This window comes from Odontesthes bonariensis, chromosome 15 (genome assembly GCF_027942865.1).
Source record: "Odontesthes bonariensis isolate fOdoBon6 chromosome 15, fOdoBon6.hap1, whole genome shotgun sequence".
Classification (NCBI taxonomy): domain Eukaryota; kingdom Metazoa; phylum Chordata; class Actinopteri; order Atheriniformes; family Atherinopsidae; genus Odontesthes; species Odontesthes bonariensis.
Window position 1 is genome coordinate 11,735,206 of NC_134520.1, and position 21,538 is coordinate 11,756,743.

Consider the following 21,538-nt stretch of genomic DNA (forward strand, 5'->3'; position numbering starts at 1 on the left):
ACAAAGATAGCGCAGCCCCGGAAAGGGAAACGTCACCAAAATTGGGTGGTGTTTTTGAACATTTTTGCTGAAAGCAGCAGTCTTGCAAACTTCTTTTGTACGAGGCAATAACGGGAAAGGGTCATTGTTGGAGGTGGCAGACTGTGGCCCAGCTCGCCGGTGAGTTGGACTGGCTGAACGGGAGTGGTGTGTTGGGGGTCGTATGTCATTTCACGTGCGAGCTGAACCAGTTGTGCACGTACTCAAATGTCAAACGCTAAAGCGAGCGTTACTTCGTTTATTTTGTGACGGTGAGGAAGAGGGAGAAGTTGGAGTAGTCGATGAATTCATTTTCCCTGCCATTTTTAGGTGATTAACGCTGAACAGTTTCGCAGGATAAAGCTGTCGAAAGGAAGGTTTCCATTCAGGAAAAGCTAAAGCTAACTAGCTAGATTTTTATTAGTTCTGCAGCAGCGACTGCGTTTATTTCTCCCTGAAAATGAAAAACAGAAGGTAGTAACCGGTAACTGAGCTCACTTGATAGATATAGTAATTAGCGTAGTTTTGATAATATCCAAAGTGAATAGGCTAAATGAACATGTACTTGCTAACTGCTCCACAGAAGAAGCGTTAGTTGAATAAATTCGCAGACAGTCTGCTACATTTTGAGGTGTATAAGCTGACAGTTGTTTTAACTTTAGTGTGTGAGGTGGAGCAGTGCGCGTGACTTTCCAGGAAATCAGCTGACAGGCTGGATTTCGACACAGATTTGGTAAATGTTCTTTCATCTTAAAGTATTAATAAACTTGAAATGTGCAAAAGAGATGATTGTTCTGACTGAAAAATGGATTTCATTCAATCACTTGATATGTTTGAATGACACCTATAATGTGTTTGTCCTGTTGGGGGGGAAGCTATTCTTTTAGAGTTTGAAGCTAAATGAAACTGTGCTCATGGGGAGTAGAGATTGATATTCTAGGATGGCGATGTCTGAATCCATTGATCTCATTGAAATATGAAAGAGCCGTTCAGGGGGGGGGGCATGAGACTTTCATTTTCACACATGAAATGATCGCCTCTGTTCCCACTGAGGCTATGTGGAATGTGCTGGAAAAGCCCGACTCTTCCATCTAGTACAAGATCTCTGTGAAAGATGAATGCTAATATGGACAGGAAGTAATGATGTGACACTGCATAAGCTTATCAAAGCCGAATCATGCTGATGTGTGCTGTAATCAAAGCTAAAGGTGGTCCAACAAAATATTAAAGTATGTTATATATTTTTTTCTTGTCCAGTCAGTGTGTGTGTCTCTCTACAAGAACCCCATTCAAAAGTCCAAACTTCTCATGAAATATTAAGTCAATACATTTTTCCCATTAGTTGCCGAGTTCACTCCCTCTGATCCGTACTCAGGTGGTCCTTCTGAAAATAGGTCCATATTTAGGGAGATAATGGCTGTCTGATGATGTATACTGTTGTCCAGTCAGCATCCCAGATCACTATCACTCTCCAGCTCCAGATAGGATCACTTCCAGTTAGAAATTCCAAACTGTAAGTTTCAGAGCGCCAGCTTGCAAACCATTGGGCATCTTTCTGGTGATTGGGTCTTTCATTTAGTCTGTGGTTTTCAGTCATCTTTAACACATCGACACACCTGAAAAGGCCTTCAGATGAGCAGTTTTCTTACTGTGCACATGCTGATTTTTATCAAATAAAATTGGAACGCTCATTAGTACACTTTTACACATGTACAGTAGCTTCTGAAAGAGCAGTATTAGTGTGACTATTGAGTTAAAAAGTTTCAGTTTCTCCTGATGAAATATCTCAATGGCTCACCTGTGCCTCCGATCAGAGTCTGTGTCAACCCAAACACGTCTTTAAGTTGTACTTTTAGAGTAGAAGATATGAACTCTGTCTTGGATTTATTCAGTAAAGCTACTCACACTTATCTTAGCCCACCATCAACACCAGCAGGCCTCCTGGTCCTTTAGTTAGGCCTGGCAGTGCTTTCTGTGAAGATTTTGATTCTTTTTTTTTTTCTCTTCCATTACACTGCCACAGCTTTTGGAACTGTATGGGTTTTTCATATGAATCTTTTTTTTCTTTCTTTTTGTGCTCCTGCAGCTTTAAACATCCACGTAAGCCAAGTATTCTCCACGTGTTCCTTTAAGCTGCTCTGGAGAGGCATGAATGACTTTGCAGTTCTCAACACAGGGCGGAAGATGCCCCTCCTTGGATTGGGAACATGGAAGAGTGAGCCCGGAAAGGTAGAGGCCGCAGGTTTCCTTTCTTATCCGTCAACTGTTGGAGAGATGATCTGAGCATCTTTTTCTTTTTCGCCCTTTATCCAACTCTGGAAAGGGCTCAGGAACATTGCCAGTGAAAGCTTCACTAACACTATGACCATCAACAGTAGATCAGATGACTTTGTGCATTCTGACAGTTGCCCCTTTAGGCCACAAACTCCCAGTATTATGACTAGATGTTGTAGTTCACCCAGCCCTTTGGTGTACAGTACACGGTTAACACTTTGCAAATATAATCTTTCCATTTCGCCTCATCATTTTTCACCTACATTAGGTATTTTTTGTTAAGTCAACGGCTCTAAAACACACTGTACATTATCTACATCGCTCCAGTCAACACATTTGGCACCAAACCAGTGAGCACAGCATGCAGCTCAGAGGCTGCTAAATGCTCGCATGCAGCTATTTGCTGTATATGTTTATAGGCAACTAGTTGCTAGAACCTGATAAAATCAGCATAGTGCTTCATTACCTCCAAGCAGACAAAAAAACTATTATGCTTCTAAACATAACTGATAAAGATCTGTCCACCTGTGTGATATTATTTAATGTGTGTGTATGAATGAAAGGCAAATCTGTGATGTCATGAAAGTCATGTAATATTTATTTGCTACCAGCTTTTGAAAAATATGTTGACTATTTTTTTTAAGACCTCTGAATTAGTTTTCTAGTATTAGTTTTTCCATATCTGCAAATAGGTGTAACCGTTCAAGTTGGTGTTTAGTTCTAACAGTTGTCCTCTGTAACCGCTGGCCCGTCACAGGTGAAGCAGGCAGTTAAATGGGCGCTGGGGGCCGGTTATCATCACATCGACTGTGCCACCATCTATGGTAATGAGGCTGAGATTGGGGAAGCCCTGCAGGAGACACTTGGACCTGAGAAGGTAAAACTGCTTCACCACGCTGTATGGAAAGTCAAGTAAGAATGTCTGATGGCCACTAATGCAGAGATATAGGGCAGAGGTCTCTGTCGCGCTGCAGCACTTTGCAATGTACACACACACACAGGACAACATGTTTAAAAGGTTGATTATACTTCAGTGGGGTCAGTAATGCGCCCTTTGATGGGCTGGCCACTTGTCCAGGGTGTATCCTGCCTCTTACCCAATGACAGCTGGGTTGGGCTCCACCCCCCACAACCCTAAGTTGGATTGAGCAGGTATAGAAAATGGATGGATGGATGGATGGGGTCAGTAATGCTGGTTGACACGAGTGAGTCACATGCGAGGAAACAAACTAGAGCAAAACGACTCAAACCAAAGCTGCTGACAGCCCAGAAGTGTTCATGTTAGGTTAAACGGTATATACTGCAAGTCACTCTTATTTAAACAGATAATGACTGACAAGAAGGAAGTAACATTAAAACTAGATGTTGGTTGAAGACATTTCTTTGTAATGAAAAAGAGCAATGATGTCACCTGTTGAGAACGGCTGTGAGCAGCAACCTGGAGCCCTTATTTTCCCTTACAGCACATCCTGTAACCTGATGCTGCTCTGAGCATTGGTGCATGCTGCCAGTTATTGTTCTGAAAGGAGGCATCTCTGCCCCCTTTTTTCTCCTGAAGCCTTCATGAAATATCTCTGACGTGTTTTTTTTGTTTTGTTTTTTTTTTAAATCAAAATATCCCAGGATAACGGCACCACTGCGCTCTTCTCTGCCCTATCCTTCCACTCCCATGAGTCTCATGTTGTTCACACGCTGCCCCACAGACAGGAACACTGAAGTAACCCAACAGAAAGTTAGCTTACCAAGGGAATATGAAATCTTTCTTTTGTCATTTCTAATCAAAGAAAAAAAATGGATGATGTACTGGTAGTGGCTACCGGTCCAAGGTGGCGAGGTGTGTGGTGCAGTGGCGCCAGCAGAAATAAATCCTAAGGGTGGCTGGTGGGGGCAAGGCAAAATCTTGGGGTGGCATACAATACAATTCAATTCAATTCAATTCAAAAATACTTTATTTATCCCAGAGGGAAATTAAATGTTGATGTAGCTCAATTAAATCAAGGAGTTATTATAGATTCAAGGAGTTATTATAGATACCCGACCAAAAAAAACCCCACCTATTTATTGATTTACTGAATTTACAGTATATTCATATATTAAAACACTGATTTCTTATTATTGCTGTCACACTTTAATAATATTAACTTAATATATTTAGGTTATTCAAGTTATTTGGCTAACTTTCCGCTTAGCATGCTAACTTCAGAGAGCATGCAAACGAGTCACACATTTCAGTATACACGTATATTCAAGTATTTCCAATAATATTTGTGCTGTATAAACACTGTATATCATACATACCTACAAAAATTCTCTTCAGAATTCGTTGAACCAATGCTTGTTGCTTGAACTTGCTTCCATGTGCATCTTTGCAAAATTTCTCCACTCCAAATTAGAGCTCCGAAGAGGGGGGGGGGGGGGGGTGGCAGGGCACGAGAACATAGCAACGCAGCTGCTTCAGGTTTTAGGTCCAGCACCAAAGTGCGTAAGACTTATGTAAGACCCCACTGTGCTCTGTTTCTTATTCTTATTATTCTAATTAAATTAGATATTATTATTGTTGTTGTCGTTGCTCTTGTGATAGCACCATTTTCACATTATTAATTGTTGTGGATTAAAATACATTCCCTAATCCACACAAATCCAATGAGCTCCCTTGTGGTGGCTAACGGGGTGGCAGCAAGTGATCTGATGGTGGCTGTAGCCACTCCTAGCCACCACGTGGTGGCGCCACTGGTGAGGTGGATGTGCAGTCTTTGTTGGACAGAGTACCAGACAAGCAGCTGAGCAGGAATTATGCAAATATGTTTTATTATCACGTCCTCAAATCCAGGAAGAAAAGTTTTGACTCTTTTGGACTTGATGGCATTTAATATACACAAAAAGCTACGTAACACACCAAAGAATGGGGTGAAAGTCCAAATGATCTTGATAAATGTATTCATCCATATCAGCTGCACAATGTTGTCTGGTTCACTAGTCTCTGAGGCGAGAGGACGTGTTCATCACATCCAAGCTGTGGAACACCCAACATCACCCAGATGACGTGGAGCCGGCCCTCCTGAAGACACTTAAGGACCTGAAGCTGGAGTACCTGGACCTGTACCTCATCCACTGGCCACACGCCTTCCAGTGAGCTCAGCCTCCTCCAAGGTCTAATAACCAGAGCGAGAGTGAACTTGTTTTCCTGAGAAAACTAGCTTTGTTTTCCCGGGACAACAAGGCGATTGGCATGTAATCAGTTATCTTGGTTTTTATCAACTAATTAACTGGCTATTCTCATCATTTGACCACGAGAGTGCGTGATTCTTAGAATTCTTTTAACAAAGAGTTTAGCTTTCTGTTTAAAATAATGACAGTTTTTTCCCCTCACTTACAGCTTTAAACTTGAAAAAGAGCCAATATTTAAATAGTAAATTGTCTTTGCTCCCATTTTTCTGTTCACCAGACGAGGAGACGCCTCCTTCCCCAAAAAGGAGGACGGCACCTTGTTGTATGATGACACTGACTACAAGCTGACCTGGGCTGCAATGGAGAAGCTGGTGGAGAAGGGTCTGGTTCGAGCCATCGGCCTGTCCAACTTCAACAGCAGGCAGATCGATGACGTCCTGTCCGTGGCCAGCATTAAACCAACTGTTCTTCAGGTACAGGATTACTCTGATCATGAAGAGGGATGTAAAAGGCTGAAGTGACAGTGGTATCTCTGTGTATGTGTGTGGCAGGTAGAGAGTCACCCGTACCTGGCGCAGGTAGAGCTGCTGGCCCACTGTCGGGATCGGGGTTTGGTGATGACGGCGTACAGTCCTCTGGGGTCTCCTGACCGGGCCTGGAAACATCCGGATGAACCCATCCTGCTCGAGGAGCCGGTTATCGCTTCGCTGGCAGAGAAATATAAAAAGTCCCCCGCTCAAATCCTCCTCAGGTGAGTTAACAAATAACTGTGTATGACTGCAGGGTTTTTTCTTTGGTTGTTTTTCCTGTCCAAAACAATTTGCGCCAGCAACCTTTTGAAACCTGCGATGTATAAATAATGTGGATCTGAATGAATCTAGATTGATATGTGACCAGATTTTAAAATGTTTTCTTCTGAGTTTAAACAAAAAACTCCAGGAGTTTCACATGTCGACACACATCTGCCATGTTTACAGGTGGCAAACACAACGAGGAGTGGTAACAATTCCTAAGAGTGTGACAGAGGTCCGCATCAAGGAGAACTTTCAGGTGGAGTGACATTTCTAATATATATATATACACATACATTATGGCAGAGAAGATGTGTGCATTCTATAAAATGTGTAGTCGAGTTTCCATTCATAAAACAGCGGTGTGCCAGTGGTCGAGTCAGCCTTTCTTGTTCTTAGGTCTTTGACTTTACCCTTGAAGCAGAAGAAATGAAAAGCATTGCAGCGCTGAATAGAGGCTGGCGCTACATTGTGCCTATGATCGAAGTAAGTAAGCTTTTTCTTCTCAGGTTTGTCATAAACTGCATAAACAGTTTCAGATTTTACTTTTCCAGTTGACCAGAAAACTGCATGTTCCATATCGAGATCAGAAAGTAAAATCACAAGTAGATATTAAAGCTACTGGCTCAACGTGTCAGAAATGTGAAGTTATAGCCGGAATATCAGTGTTGGTCCCAGGGATGTCCCGATCCGATCACGTGATCGGAAATCGGGGTCGATCACGTGGTTTCAGACTCGATCGGAATCGGATATATAGCCTATCTATAAATGTATATTTATTCTCATTAATTTTTTTTATCAGAACTATAATATTTCAAAACAAATGGGGAAAATAACAGCTTAGTATTTCCTGTAATGTGGTGGTCCAGTCAGACCGTTTCTGCACACAGAAACATGCGGCATGACGTCACTTTGCTGCCGTAAAGCGAAGCAGAACACGGCAGCAGCTTGAAGCTGGTACAAGTACATTTCCTTCTGTGAAGCCAGAGAAGGAGAGTAAGAATTAGGAGTGCAGCTCCTAAAAGCACATTACTGGCCTTACTTTAGAACACTGTGGCACTTTTATCTGCTTATTTGTTTCCATGCCTGCAGGTATTTTAAGCTGAGCTGCTGCTGGTTTTTATATCAGACTGTGTTGCACTAAACTACAACGTGAAGAATTTGTTTATTACTCGATTACTTTTGTTGTTCCTGCTACCTCACAGAAGTGAACTGTTTACAAGTGTTAAAGAATCAAATAAAAAAAATCAGGGACGTCCTGGATCTGTTTCTTCGCCGTTCTTCATTTTTTTAAATGTGATAATGAAGTATCGGATCAGGACTCACTAAAAATCAAATGACTCGGACTCGGGGGGGCAAAAACACCTGATTGGGACATCCCTAGTTAGTCCTGAAAGATCCGAAGAGCCCTTCTCAGGTAGTTGAATTGGACAGCGGCTGGAGAGGGTGTTGAATGGATGAGCAGCACACTGAGTTTGATGAACCGGTTAACATGACGGCACGGCTGGGAAACATGGATGCACTGACTTTGGTTCTATATGTTGCAGGTGGGAGGAAAGCTTGTTCCCAGGGACGCAGGACATCCTCACTACCCTTTCAACGACCCTTACTGACAACTTACTCTACAGCCTGAATTTGTGCCTTCGAAAACCATCAACACAACTTTTCCGTCCCGCAGAGTCCTGCCATTGCAGTTTGGAGTTTGTCAAATTTTGCACTTAGAATTCAAAGGAATCATGTTGAAAGTCCAAGAGACTTGCAAATCTGCTGTGCCGGTATGCATACCTGTTAGTTTTTAAATAAAAACTTTGTTACTTCCCTTTAAGTCTTTTTATTGAACTACCATACACTGTATAATGGATGTCAATACTCAGACTAAGTGTGGTGAAAGACTCCAACCATTTCATACCAGTCCATTTTGACTGCTTTAAGGTGGAAAACTAATGATTTAACAGATTGATGACACTTACCAGCAAAATGGAGGCTGTCATCTCTTTTAAATCATGCAGTTAATTCAGTGCATATAAATATTACTTACATTTAAATCTGAAAATATTCTCCCAACTTTATAGATTTGTGATGCAAAGCACACCTACAATAATGCTATAAGAACTTTATAACGGATGAATAGCGTTGTAGAACTGCATTAAAGTGATTCTTCCAGGAGTAGAAAAATATTTCCTCTAATATGACTGATTCAGTCGAGTCCATTTATTGCAGGAGCAGCGTTCTCATGCATACTGGTAGTCCTTCATTTCCTGCAGCGCCTCTTCAAGGGCTTTCTCCATTGTGAGTTTGGGAGGTCTGCGTTTGTGGATTTTCTGTGAAAAGAACAAAGAAATGTGTGAATATTGTATTTTAAGACTATAAAGTATTTGAAGGTTTAAGATTTGTTGTGCAGTTTCAAATTTGACTGAAATATCAAGTCATCGCTGATTAGGATTATTGCAGCCACATGCACCGTGGTCATGTGAGAGGATGCATTACCTGGATGGTATCCTCCAGTGTGGTGTATCTGTAGTTTGGGACTTCCAAACTGCGCACCAGACAGGAGTGGAGGTGGTGGTTGCTGTCGATGAACCGCCTCGTCACGGCGAGCTGCTGTTTCAGCATTTCATTGAGAGCAAATACGGCCGGGTTGAACATGCCGATGGCTGATGGAGGCAAGAGCAGAGACGGGTCAATACTACAGCTGTAGCACGGAAATCAAGAAACAATAAAAGGGAGTCATTTTCATTGTGAAAAGTGTAAAGCATAAACAGTGCATTTCCTATAGATCATCATATATGATCCAGTGCTGTTTAACAGGCAGGTTTAACTGATCATTTTCAATGTTTTTCTCATGAATTCTTTAACCAAACAAATATTGATATCTTTACAGAAGCGAAGTTTGTCAGACACACGCGTCCAATGTAAACTGTGCAGACCGAAGTGCAGACGAGCACTCAGCAGTCCCCTGCTTCCGAGCAGTAAACACCGTAACAGGTGCAGCTATCGCTAGGTGGCTGAACGCATTGATTCCAAGGGAGGCAAAAATAGCGCTAAGCGATTGTGAGGTCTGACTTTTTCCTGGAGAACGATTGTGTGATGCAAATGTATTACTCTTTTGAACGCATATTGTTTTTGAGAAGCAAAACGCTTTATTTTTTAAACCCCAGCCAACTAGCCGGACTACCTTCGTGGACACCAAAACTCAGCTGGAACTCGGCTCACAGGACGCAGCGGGGGGTAAGTCAATGTTCATAAATGATATTGCTAATATGGGATGTCATACAGCTTCATGTCAAAAGAGGCGAACTATCCCTTTAAGCTCAGGAAAGGATGGTTCATTCTGACTGCTGATGAGTTCTCTGAGAGTACCCTACCTTCCAATCTCTCTGCACTGACAGCATGGGCAGCCGTATTCATGTAGGTCATACCAATCGTAGGGTCCAAAGCAGCCATACCTAGAGGGTGATGAGAGCCAGAAGCGTGTTAAGTTAACCTGATCATTGACATAAAGGTATGGGAACATGGTGGTGATAAGCAGTGGCCTCTATAACTAACCAGTTGACCATGCTTCAGCGAGTGGATACGGCTGGGTCTGCACTCCAGTGTCTTTTAAAGCCTTTCCAGCTGAAGCACGCCTCCTCCTCCTCCTCGACTGCTGAGATGAGCTCTGGCTCTCACTTGAGTATCTGGAGTCTCTGCTTTTGCTGAATGACTTTGACCTCTGACTGCAATCTGAGGTCCACGAGGGTTGGTCCGAAAAAGCTCTGGAATAATCAGAATCGAACGGAACCTCTCTGACCTCTGACAGCAGCTGTTCTTCCTCCTCATCTCCTCCCAGGTGCTCTGAAACCTGGCTGCCAGCGGAATCGCTCTCAAAGTCACTTTGGTAGTCCAGCGCCTCTTTCTCCTGCTCCTGCTCCTGTGGGAGCCACTGGTATAGGTTAGGGGGTCCAGGAACATTATTGGTGGGTTTGATTTCACTCTGTTTAGAAAGAGGCAGCGAAGACGGGAAATTGGTCTCTTCAGAGAATTTCATGGTATCCATGACAAAAAGAGAAGCCGCTCTATTTTCCCACAAATTAGTAAGCAGTATCCCAACTACAGTGTGACATTTAAAAGAACGGTTTTATTCTTCTGGTAGGATTCACTGGTATATTAGCTGTGATCTGTACATGTAAGATGCAGATGAATCCATGCTTTACTCAGTTACGATCATATCAAATCACAGTGCATGATGTCAGTCTGTGGATCCGATGGGCTGCTCCAACACATCGAGAGAGTACTGATTAAAATAGTCTAATTGCACTGGTGACAATCCATTCAAATCCTATCCACAGTGTATTTACTGAAAGCAGAATGTTCTGTGCATCCTCCAGTTTGAAGGTACGAGTTATCATATGCGAGCTCATCTGTGAAACAGTTCAGTGTGCACGCAACTTCTCTTAAAATGCAGGCAAAGCACAAAAGATACACTTCTCCCATTATTCTGCAGCAACAATGACTTATTCTAAGAGTTAATTAATCAACGGGTGGCCTCTTCCAAACCCAGAGACGGTGGCAGCTGTTCTGCGTTGCTAAATGGAGCAGTGGTTCATGCTGATACTTCTGTTCTTTAATATAGTCAGCAGGTAGCTTATAAAGGTTCTGTTAACAACGTTAGCAGTAGCACTATCTTGCTAGTGTCGTCCGTTGCCATGTCAACAGCGGGGAGATCTGACATCAAACCAAGTAGATAACGATCTGATGTAGCAAACCAAGAGGCCAGCTACCGTGTGCACATGACAGCACTGTAACCGGAGGCTGTAGTTATCTTTCACCTCGGTAGTGTTTCTAAAGACTTTTCAGGGTCCAAAGGGTGATGATGGGCATAAAACGTAGTGATGATGTGTTAATAACAACATTTTGTTCGAGCTTGTCTTGACTGATCTTACGTCATTTCCTACCTGTTTTCCTTGTGTTTCTGAAGTAAACCCTACGGATGCAGGTGCAGGCTCATCCAGAGACATCACGTTAATCTGGAAGTCTGGAGAATAAGGACACCACCAAAGAAACCAGGAATCAAGCTTCAGGTTCAGACATCTGATAAATGTGCAAAGTATATGCATGTTGGACCCCACAGCACACAAATAGTGTCTCTACACTTAAAACAAGCTTGTTAGTTCTTTCAGAACGTGTGGACAGGAAAAGGTATATGGGTATTTGAAGATTTAAATGGATAAAACTCTCTACTCAGTTTCAATGAATTGGTTTCACGTTATGATATTCCCAGGCATTCATTATTCTTTTACTTTAGACTTAGGTCAGCTCTTAAAACGCATATTGTGACTTGGGGCCCAGGGTTGACAGAGCATCCCATAGTTAAAGGACAAGACCGTTTTTTTGACATTGGGCCCTTGATTTCACATTATAACATGATGTTCTACTCACCCCTGCTTGTTGTTGGACATTTGGAGCTGTTCCGAAGATATTCGAGAGGCGTCTGGCTGCTCTCTTGAGATATTCGGCCATGAAACGGCACAAACTATGCTGTTTATAATTTATTAATTACTCTACACTAGCACTGATAACGTGGAGGTGCGTCGCTTACTTCAAAAAATCCGGGTTACTGTAATTTTGAATTTTTGTCGTAAAGTCTGTGTGTGTTTGTCTGTGGGCTGTCTGTGGCAGTAGCACGATGATGACGTCAGTAACACCCACTTTACGACAAAAATTCAAAATTACAGTAACCCGGATTTTTTTAAGTAAGCGACGCACCTCCACGTTATCAGTGCTAGTGTACAGTAATTAATAAATTATAAACAGCATAGTTTGTGCCTGTATTACGTTGCCCATAGGAAACCGTTTCATGGCCGAATATCTCAAGAGAGCAGCCAGATGCCTCTCGAATATCTTCGGAACAGCTCCAAATGACCAACAACAAGCAGGGGTGAGTAGAACATCATGTTATAATGTGAAATCAAGGGCCCAATGTCAAAAAAACGGTCTTGTCCTTTAAGTGGATGCGTGTGGCTCCCAAGAATGTTGTCTCCTTCCTTTACTCTAAGCTTGCCTCTTTTCTGTCTCCGAAGCCTAACACAGTGGAGTGGGACGTTCCATAGCCGGGGATAGAGAGATAAGTTGGGAGACGAGCTGGGGGAACATTTGTGGTGCCTCACATAACCCTAATCGCCAATTTATTCATATGAAGATAGCTCACAGAGAATACCTTAAGCCCAGAATTAGACACTTAATGGGACAGACACCACACCCATTCTGTATGTTTTGCTCCCAAAATACAGTAGGGACTTTCATGCATATTATGTGGGACTGCCCTAAGATTTATAATTTTTTGGAAAATTGTTGTACGGACTCTGTCAGATATATGTGACTTTAAACTGCCCATGGACCCTGCTCTACACCTTCTGGATGATGACTCTCAAATTTGTACGAGTGAAAGGTCTAGAAAACTCTGGCTTGCTGGTCTGACCGCAGCCAAAAAAATGATTGTACACGTTTGGCTACCTCCCCACAATTTATCGCTGGAACACTGGCTGCATATGTTTTTGGACATTCTTTATCTTGAACTTTCTTCTGCAAGGACAAACGGTGCCAAACCAAGGACGATGCAAACTTGGTCCAATGGAATTACCAGAGTTAAAGACTTGTTACTGAAGAAAATCTAACAAAATTGTCTGTGTAACTGTTTGTGAACTGTTGTAGGTGTTATTTGACTCCCATGTAGAGGGGTGGGGGGAGGGAGGGTAAGTTCAATAGCTGTACTCTTGTCTATTGTGTTGATATTTGCTTGTGAAAATCAATAAAAAATGAGTACAAAAAAAAAAAAACAAGCTTGTTAGGTGCTTATGATGCCAAACAAATCCATGACTTGTGTACCTCGTGGGCCATCTTGGATGCATGTAATAAGGCATAAAAAACATGAAGATAATTAATGGAGTTTAAGAAGTAATAACTCCGCCATTAGGACACCAGCACAGGAACAATGCTACTAAGCCCATGTGATAACTAATCTTAGCAAACTAACTTTATTTTATGGCCCTGACGAGCAGCTCTCACCGTCTGAGGAAACTGAAATCCTCTCACTGCAGGATTCTTCAGAAGGCGGCCCAACAAAGAGCTCCTCCAGAGAAAGCACTTCACCCCTTCCTGACGAGGATGAGCGGGAATGGGGTGGACGTTCTGCCTCGTGAGAAGAGCCCAGCCTCACTGGAAGAGAAGGTGAGACACGGGGGGGAGAGGGTGACGGAGAGAGCACGGAGGGGCTGAAGTGGGCCTGTGCCTGGCCAGTGAATCGAAAAGGAGAGCTGCGGCGTGACGAAGAGGCAGGAGAGCGAGGTGGTGCGGAGCGGGAAGGTGATGGAGGATGGACGGCAGGGGCAGGGGCAGTGGAGTGGACCCTCGGAGTGCAACCTTTGAGCATCTGTATGAATGGAAAGGACAGCTGTGCTTTTAACTGATCAAACTGCATCTGTCTACCACCAGACTACAAGTTTCCTTACAGTTTTCCCTTTGTCTAAACACTGAAGAAAGGAGGTTACAGAAAACCGTTCTTGTGGCTTTCATGAATATGTGTTTGGAATGATTAACAGCCACTGTGTGAATGGGCTTTGGCATCTGTCACAGATAAAAAGCCCACACGTAATTAACTACAAAAGATGATTCATTCAATGTCCTGTAAGAAACTTTGATTATGAACAGAAAACTGTAAGAAACGTACAGTCACTGTGGATTAGTGCTCTTTGCACCACCACCTGGTTGCATGTATAACTAATTGTCTCCTTCGAGTTAGTGGGATCTCCTTCTTCACTTGGATTAATTAACAATTCAAACACACATTCAAAATGATCAACTCGAATAAATATTGTCAGAATGTAAAACTGTGACAGTCAAACTTTGACAATTGGTGCCAGTAGCTTCAATTATTTCTAAACCATTGAACCACACTCTTGAATGTTAGTTTATGCTGTAAATAAACGGCATTCAGGTGCACAAAGCTGAAGTAGGCTGTACCTTGTCTGCTCTTTTGGAGGAGGAAGGTCTCCCTGGTTCTAAGAAACTATGGTCTGATGAATCCATGGAATCTCCCAGCAGTTTTCTCATGTCTTCTTCATCACTTTCCAGGTTCACACCACCCATTACTTTCACTGACTTCATCTCCAAAGGCTCTGACGGTTCCAGTAGGTTGCCAGCTTTGGAACTGGACCGTACTCTCACAGCTGCAACGTTTGGGGCCACAGCAGAAGCGGTGTTTGCGCACTCAGCCACTAACGCTGCTTTCTTCTTGAGGAAACGCTTCTCACTCTGTCTCTGCTCACTGTTGGACAGTGCTGAGAGCTGCACGGAGGCCTCCATGGACTGGGCGGCTGGTGATGGTGAGGTTACGCAGTCTGAGCTCCCGCTGAGGGAAGCTTTGGGCCCCTGCTTTGCCTGCTCCAGGACCTGCTTACGGCTACGGACATGGCGCTCAATTTCAGCCAGCCTACTCAAGCCTGCAGTTTGAGAGCCATGCTGAGAGGACACATATCTGACCAAAGAGATTCAAAGACATGCATTAAAAAAAAACAAAGTTTAAGCAGCTCCCATAAAGCTTAAAGGAAAAAGGCAGAAAATGTAGGTACAGATCCACATCATCATCTGTAAAACTCCAGGACAGGGCCCTGGGCTCTGAGAAGTGTGTCATCTCTGAAAGCCCGTAGCGGTTTGGTCTACATCAGCAGTAACATACCTCGGCTCCAGCACCTGGTGTTTTTGGTTCCCGCTGACGGGCGACTGGCTGCTGTTTGCTGGTGGTGGGGCTTTCTTCAAGAACCTGCTTCCCCCTCCCAGTGAGCTCTGAGGTCTGATGAGATCCTAACCGAAGAGATCGAATCAAAGTCTGGTGTTGAACTCCACTCACAGGGATACTAAATGTCCCAACGTAGTAATGTGAACACATCCGTTAGGTACAACTGATAAAGTGCTGTGAATTGTTTACCTGATTTGAATCCATCTCTTCTCTGTATGTTTTTCCAGCATCACCACATCTGTCAGTATCTGCTCCTTTCTCAGAGGTGGTTCTGTCAGAGGACAGCTCACTCAGGTCAGACAGCAAAGTGTGTGTATTCGGGGGAGCAGATCTGGTTTTGAAAGACCCATCCAAGGAACCCTACAAAGAATCAGTTTCAAATATGAGTATATGTCTATATATTTACTTAAATCCTGCACACTGAACTCTTATGAGTTTTAACACTTTGAATAGGAAATAATAAGATATTATTCAATTCACACAACTTGTGTATTTTGGCTTTGAGCTGCTTCATAATTCTTCTTCCATTCTCTATTTGTCCTTGAGATCTGAAATACTGAAATACTTGCAATATTCAGGCATGCAAACTGATCAGGGGTGAAAAAGGTGACAAGGGTACACGGACACACGGCACGCGCGGAAAAGCGGAAACATGAGACGCATTAAGTTGTAAATTATACAAAATATATATTATAAAATATACAATATGTCCCATTTGCATTAAGTAGAGAACAGCTGTGCAGCATAAAGATGAATTTATAGGTACAGTAGGCCTATCAATTGCATTTACTGTACTATTATGTGTTTGATATATAACATCACAGGTCTTCAAAAGCATTTAACTGTAGTATCATACATTTAATTACATTAAATTTAACGAAAAAGTTAGTCCCATGGTCCTTAAATGGATACTACAAGTATGTAGGATTAAAAGTTTAATTAATTACTGCCCCAAGACAGCCTATGCTTAGTAATAGCCTGAACGATAACTCTCCCGACCACTTTCGCGGTCCGCTGTCATTAAACCATGAAAGTGAACGTTTGGCATGCCGAGCCAAACGAGCTCCACGGGAAAAACTTATATCAGCAATTCACTTGACGTACCGCCAGAGACAAATTTGTATCGACAGCTGGCACTCTAACATGAAAAACATTCTCGCGGCAAGCTTAGTTAAACGGCATTTTTTCATGACACTGTAAATTTTGAGACATGCATGCCACGAGCACTACGTAATCCTACATTGTGCCCCTTTTAACTTCGATTGATGGTGCATCATACTGGATGAACACGAGTGCACCTGTAGGCTGTCATCATCAACGGGGGTTTGGGCGAACAGCGAGGGGATGGGGGTCGCACTCTCAAATACGACCTGTGGCAGAGCTCTCCGGACTCTGCATTGATAAACTCACGACGAATGAAACGACCTCCTCAAATGGGCAAAATGTTCCCTTTCCGTGATTATCGGAGGGTATTATGAAGGGGCATACCTCGTTAAAAAGCCAAGTCCGGCGACAATTAAGGTCTCCATTGACATTGGCTAAAAGTATTAGCAAAGCCCTGAACTTGTGTTGGAGGCGCTAGTTAGCCACTCTACAGTTACCTCGAGTAGCACTAACACAAACAGCGTTCTGTGAGGCGGTGAAATATCGAGGAATTGTAGACTATTTCAAGTCTGTTATCAAGACATTTAGCTGACACTTGTATTAAAGACACTATTAAAAGCACATTAATTGATCTAACGACACAATTCGTTATGAAGACTATTTCAGGACATCAGTCAAATTGTAGCATTTTAGCTTCAGAAGTTAACTGTGAACATTAATCCCTACCTGTCCTTGTCGCAATTTCCACCGTGTGGGGTCCGGGGGAATTGGGGGGGGGGAATTGGGGTCCGGGGGGGGGGGGGAAATAGGGGTTCGCCCTCCTCACTTCTGATTGGTGATAGTGCTTCTCTCACACGCCACTCTTGTCAGTCATTTGTTGTCACGAGAAGAGAGCGGCGGTGATAGGTCTAGTGTAGTTTTGAGGTTCACAGTTCCACTCGCTAGTTGACATGCTCACCCCCCCCCCCCCCCCCCCCCCCCCCATTTTTTTTTCTCCTCGGATCTACGCGATTCAGAAGAATGACCCATTTTGATTTCAAAACGGCGAATTTCGCCGAAAGGTGGCAAGTTTGCATGCCTGAATATTGTACTTTTCACTCAATTTATATAGGCACTATGGATGTTTTGATGTCATTCCTGTTATTCATCTGTACATCAAAAAGAGGACTATTTTCTGTGGAGCAGAAGCGTAGCAAACATAAATTTGAGTGTCTCAACTCAAAAAGTCTGAAAAACACATCACGTGCATTTGTTTTTTAGGCAACTTATACCTGAGCATGTGTCATCCAGTGACTCGTTCAGATTGACAAAGTAGACTTACATACATTTACAGGGTTTCAGCGTCCTTTTCTCATTCTGTCTGCCTAAGTTCATTCAAGTTCAAATCTCATCATCAGTTCAATAGCTTACTTAACTGAAAAAAAAAAAAAAGAACGGGCTTATAGCTGCCATCCTGTTCTGGGATGTGTTTTAACAACCTGGGCTGTGTTTGGTGAGATTGTGCCTAAAAGAGGGGTCAGTAGCAGTGCTGGTCCTTCCAATAGGACAAGCCCAGATAGAAATGGGTCTCTGGGCAATGTCATCGCTGAGGTGTGAGCGCAACAAGGGGGTAGAAAACACCACTCAACCCAGTTACCACGTCGGTAAACTTTACCAGTTGTCTAAAAGATGGATGTAATTGTTCAGAATTCGAAGGGATCACAGCTCATTGCTAATGGAAGGAGAAGGTTGTGGATCCAGGTCCGTGAAAGAGCGAGCTGAGGCCCTGCAAGTCCCAAGGCCGGCAAAGTCCCCACGGTGTTCACTTAGTGTACCGAAATGCTCAACACTTAAAACTACACAAAGAACGTGCATTTCAGCGGGAGGATTTCTGGTTTTCTGTAAAACAATCTGACATTCTCCGTGATGTGTGCCTGGCTGTGCAACTCCTCACTCAGTTTGAGACAGTGGCCGGGACTGATCACATGGTTAGCTTGGACAGCTGCGTTTTTATCAGTAAATCTGTCACCGTGGACCGCTTTACAAACATGCTGTACTTTGTGGAGTGGAAATAAAGGAATCCTGAATAAAATGTGCTGAGAAATTGAGATCCTGACAATGATAGTTATGAGGTGTCTTGTAGAGCTGGTGTAATTTCGGTTAAATCTTGCCGGTTGTAAGGTGTAACTTGTCATGAATGTTATTACACATTGAGCCAAGCGAAACTGACGTTGGAACCATGCTGCGGATTTTGTTTTGTCAGATAAGAAGAGCAAAAATCTGATACTATTATTCAGAAATATTGTCAGTTCAAAATTTCCACAAGTCTATAATACTACTCTGAACCATTAAATGGTGTTTTATGAGTGATTTATGATATGATTCAAGTATATGTATGAGCAATGAAAATGTACCACCCCCTGATACATGTTTGTGTACAAGAACCCATCGATAGATGGCGAGTTAGGGCGCCAAGTCAAATTTATCCCAACAGTTGTTGATTGGCCAGAACGGAAAAGGACCAACTGAAGGAGAAGAGAGGTGAAATCAAAACAGTTATCTATTCTTATATTTGATCTTTTTTCTCCTCCTTTATCACCATCCCAGTGTCAGTGTAAGAACATACACCATACTGACAAAAGTATTGGCTAATCTGCCTTTACACACATATGAGCTTCAGTGACATCCCATTCTTAATCCATAGGGTTTAATATGACGTCGGCCCACCATTTGCAGCTATAACAGCTTCAACTCATCTGGCCAAGCTTTCCACAAGGTTTAGGAGTGTTTATGGGATTTTTTTGATCATTCTTCCAGAAGTGCATTTGTGAGGTCAGACACTGATGTTGGACAGAAGGCCTGGCTCTCAGTTTCCGCTCTGATTCAGCCCAAAGGTGTTCTATTGGGTTGAGGTCAGGACTCTGTGCAGGTCAGTCAAGTTCTTGGTGCGCAGTCATGTTGGAACAGGAAGGGGCCGTCCCCAAACTGTTTCCACAAAGTTGGGAGCATGAAAGTGTCCAAAATCTCTTGGTATGCTGCATCATTCAGAGTTCCTTTCACTGGAACTAAGGGGCCAAGCCCAGCTCCTGAAGAACAACCCCACACCATAATTCCCCCTCCACCAAACTTTACACTTGGCACAATGCACAATGCAGTCAGACAAGTACCGTTCCCCTGGCAACCACCAAACCCAGACTACTCCATCAGATTGCCAGATGGAGAAGCGTGATTGGTCCCTCCAGAGAACGTTTCTCCACTGCTCTAGAATCCAGTGGCGACGTGCTTTACACCACTGCATCCAACGCTTTGCATTGCACTTGGTGATGTGTGGCTTGGATGCAGTAGCCATGGAAACCCATTCCATGAAGCTCGACTGAAGTATTGATTGACTCTGCAGAAAGTTGGTGACCTCTGAGCACTATGAGCCTCAGCATCCACTGACCCCGCTCTGTCATTTTACGTGGCCGACCACGTCATGGCTGAGCTGCTGTCGTTCCCAATCTCTTCCACTCTGTTATAACATCACTGACAGCTGACTGTGGAATATTTAGGAAATTTCATGACTGGACCTGTTGCTCAGGTGGCATCCCATCAGGGTACCACGCTGGAATTCACTGAGCTCCTGAGAGCGAGCCATTCTTTCACAGATGTTTGTAGAAGCAGTCTGCATGCCTAGGTGCTTGAATTTATACACCTGTGGCCATGGAAGTGATTGGAGCACCTGAATTTAATTATTTGGATGGGTGAATGAATACTTTTGACAATGTAGTGTATATGAGCTCAAATTGACTGTTAGAAGAAATAAAAAAATTGTCAGCTTGTGAAAATACGGCATAACATGTGTCCTACATGTGTCCAAACTTCTACCAACTGCATCATGCGACTAATTCAAATGTTTAAAGTTGTAAAAGAAAAAGAGATGGTTATACTAATGCGTTTAGGGGATGGTGGTAACTGATAATGATTTGCTTCCATACCATATTGCACCAAAAACTTCCACTTTCAATCACTCTTAAACTGCATTATTGCCACTGAATATTTTCTTTTACTATTATATCTTAATGAACTCTAGAATTGACACCAAGCTTCTTTAAAAAGTCCCAGACAGATGGAACACAGTGGATTTACCTGTGTTTTGGCTGAAGCGTCCCGGGTGGAGCCTTGAGCGTCTCCTTTGCTGCTCTTCTTGGCCGACAGTAGAGCCTGAGCTCGGTCCAAAGCGGAGCTCCGAGCGCCTCGTTTCCACATCTTTCCGCTATCATCTCCTAGTCTAGCAGGCACTGTCAGTCATTGTTATGTAATGTTGCCTGTTTACAAATACAATATTTTACAATATATTGCCCCGTTTATCAAGGTTTCGTCCTTCGTAAGAGACACTACAGTCAGCCAGCTAATAGCTAAAACCACATTAGCTAGATATCTCCGTATGACGCCACTTTTATATCCCTCATCGTTTTCTAAAAATCACTATTCACTGTCAACATCAAATTGTAAACAGTTTCTACATATATATATGTGTGTGTGTATAAACTGTTTCCCATATAGTCAGAGAGCACTCCAGCGTCCTGGTTTCCATGGAAGAATACTTTCTCGTCTTCTTCCTTGTGGTACATGAAAAGCTGCACCAGTGCGTTAGCGCCATCTACAGTTACAGCGCACTTCCTACAGTAGAAGCACAGTAGAAGTTCCAGTGACGTCTTTTTTTTCCTTTCTTCTTTCTTCTTCTTCTTCTTCTTCTTCTTCTTCTTCTTCTTCTTCTTCTTCTTCTTCTTCTTCTTCTTCTTCTTTCTGTTTAATGGCGGTTGGCAAGCAACTGATTGGTGTGCATTACCGCCACCTTCTGAAATGGAGTGTGGGTCTGGATTAGTAACTCTACTCTAGTCCAAAAAAATAAAAATAAACATATAAATAAATAAATAAATAAAACAAAACAAACAAACAAACAAAAAAAACACAACGGGTTCTGCGGACTATAGTCTCCACAGGAGACCAGTGTCCCTTATGAAATTAAACAGGTGAATAAAACATGGCTCTCCTGTCTGCCTTAGGAGTATGTCACTTAGCTTTAGGGGTACTTTCTCTCCTTCAAGGCATCTGACTAGCTCCTGTCTTTCATGCTGATATTTAGCACAGGATTCTATGGCATGTTCAGGGGTTTCTAGAGTGTCACAGTCTCTGCATTTCCCATCAGCATGTTTCTTCAATAAAAACAATGTACAATTCAGACATCTGTGGCCCACCCTCATCCTTGAAACTATGTCTTCTTCCTGCGTACTTCTGTGTGTAATTCTGCCCAGTCCCACTGTTTTGTGAATGTTATACAGGTGTCTACCAGTTTGTTCATTTTCCCACATTTGCTGCCACTTTTGCCTTGTTTTGTTTTTGATGATACTCTTCAGTTCTGCTTTACTGTAGTTAATGTCCATATCTA

General features: G+C 42.9%; 2 protein-coding genes across 4 annotated transcripts; one reads left to right on the forward strand and one right to left on the reverse strand.

Annotated features, from left to right (window-relative positions):
* The first annotated feature begins 5 nt into the window (after positions 1 to 5).
* akr1a1b (aldo-keto reductase family 1, member A1b (aldehyde reductase)) lies at positions 6 to 8,070 on the forward strand. 2 transcript variants are annotated; one of them, XM_075484989.1, is made up of 9 exons: positions 6 to 159; positions 2,105 to 2,247; positions 3,050 to 3,169; positions 5,270 to 5,421; positions 5,738 to 5,933; positions 6,012 to 6,211; positions 6,438 to 6,510; positions 6,651 to 6,737; positions 7,799 to 8,070. In XM_075484989.1, exons 2-9 carry the CDS (start codon positions 2,167 to 2,169, stop codon positions 7,862 to 7,864), a joined length of 975 nt encoding a protein of 324 aa, XP_075341104.1. In that variant the 5' UTR covers positions 6 to 159; positions 2,105 to 2,166; the 3' UTR covers positions 7,865 to 8,070. The 2 variants fall into 2 exon arrangements, with proteins under 2 accessions (XP_075341104.1, XP_075341105.1); XM_075484990.1 differs by lacking the exon at positions 6 to 159 and adding an exon at positions 678 to 751.
* c15h19orf44 (chromosome 15 C19orf44 homolog) lies at positions 8,050 to 20,818 on the reverse strand. Of its 2 annotated transcripts, none has more exons than XM_075484987.1 (10): positions 20,236 to 20,818; positions 15,214 to 15,384; positions 14,965 to 15,089; positions 14,250 to 14,763; positions 13,296 to 13,659; positions 11,186 to 11,265; positions 9,798 to 10,161; positions 9,617 to 9,697; positions 8,739 to 8,905; positions 8,050 to 8,572 (listed from the first exon to the last, which is right to left on the reverse strand). In XM_075484987.1, the coding sequence occupies exons 1-10, from the start codon at positions 20,353 to 20,355 to the stop codon at positions 8,483 to 8,485; spliced, it is 2,076 nt and encodes a 691-aa protein (XP_075341102.1). In that variant the 5' UTR covers positions 20,356 to 20,818; the 3' UTR covers positions 8,050 to 8,482. The 2 variants fall into 2 exon arrangements, with proteins under 2 accessions (XP_075341102.1, XP_075341101.1); XM_075484986.1 differs by having other exon boundaries at positions 9,798 to 10,224.
* Between the last annotated feature and the right edge of the window lie 720 nt (positions 20,819 to 21,538).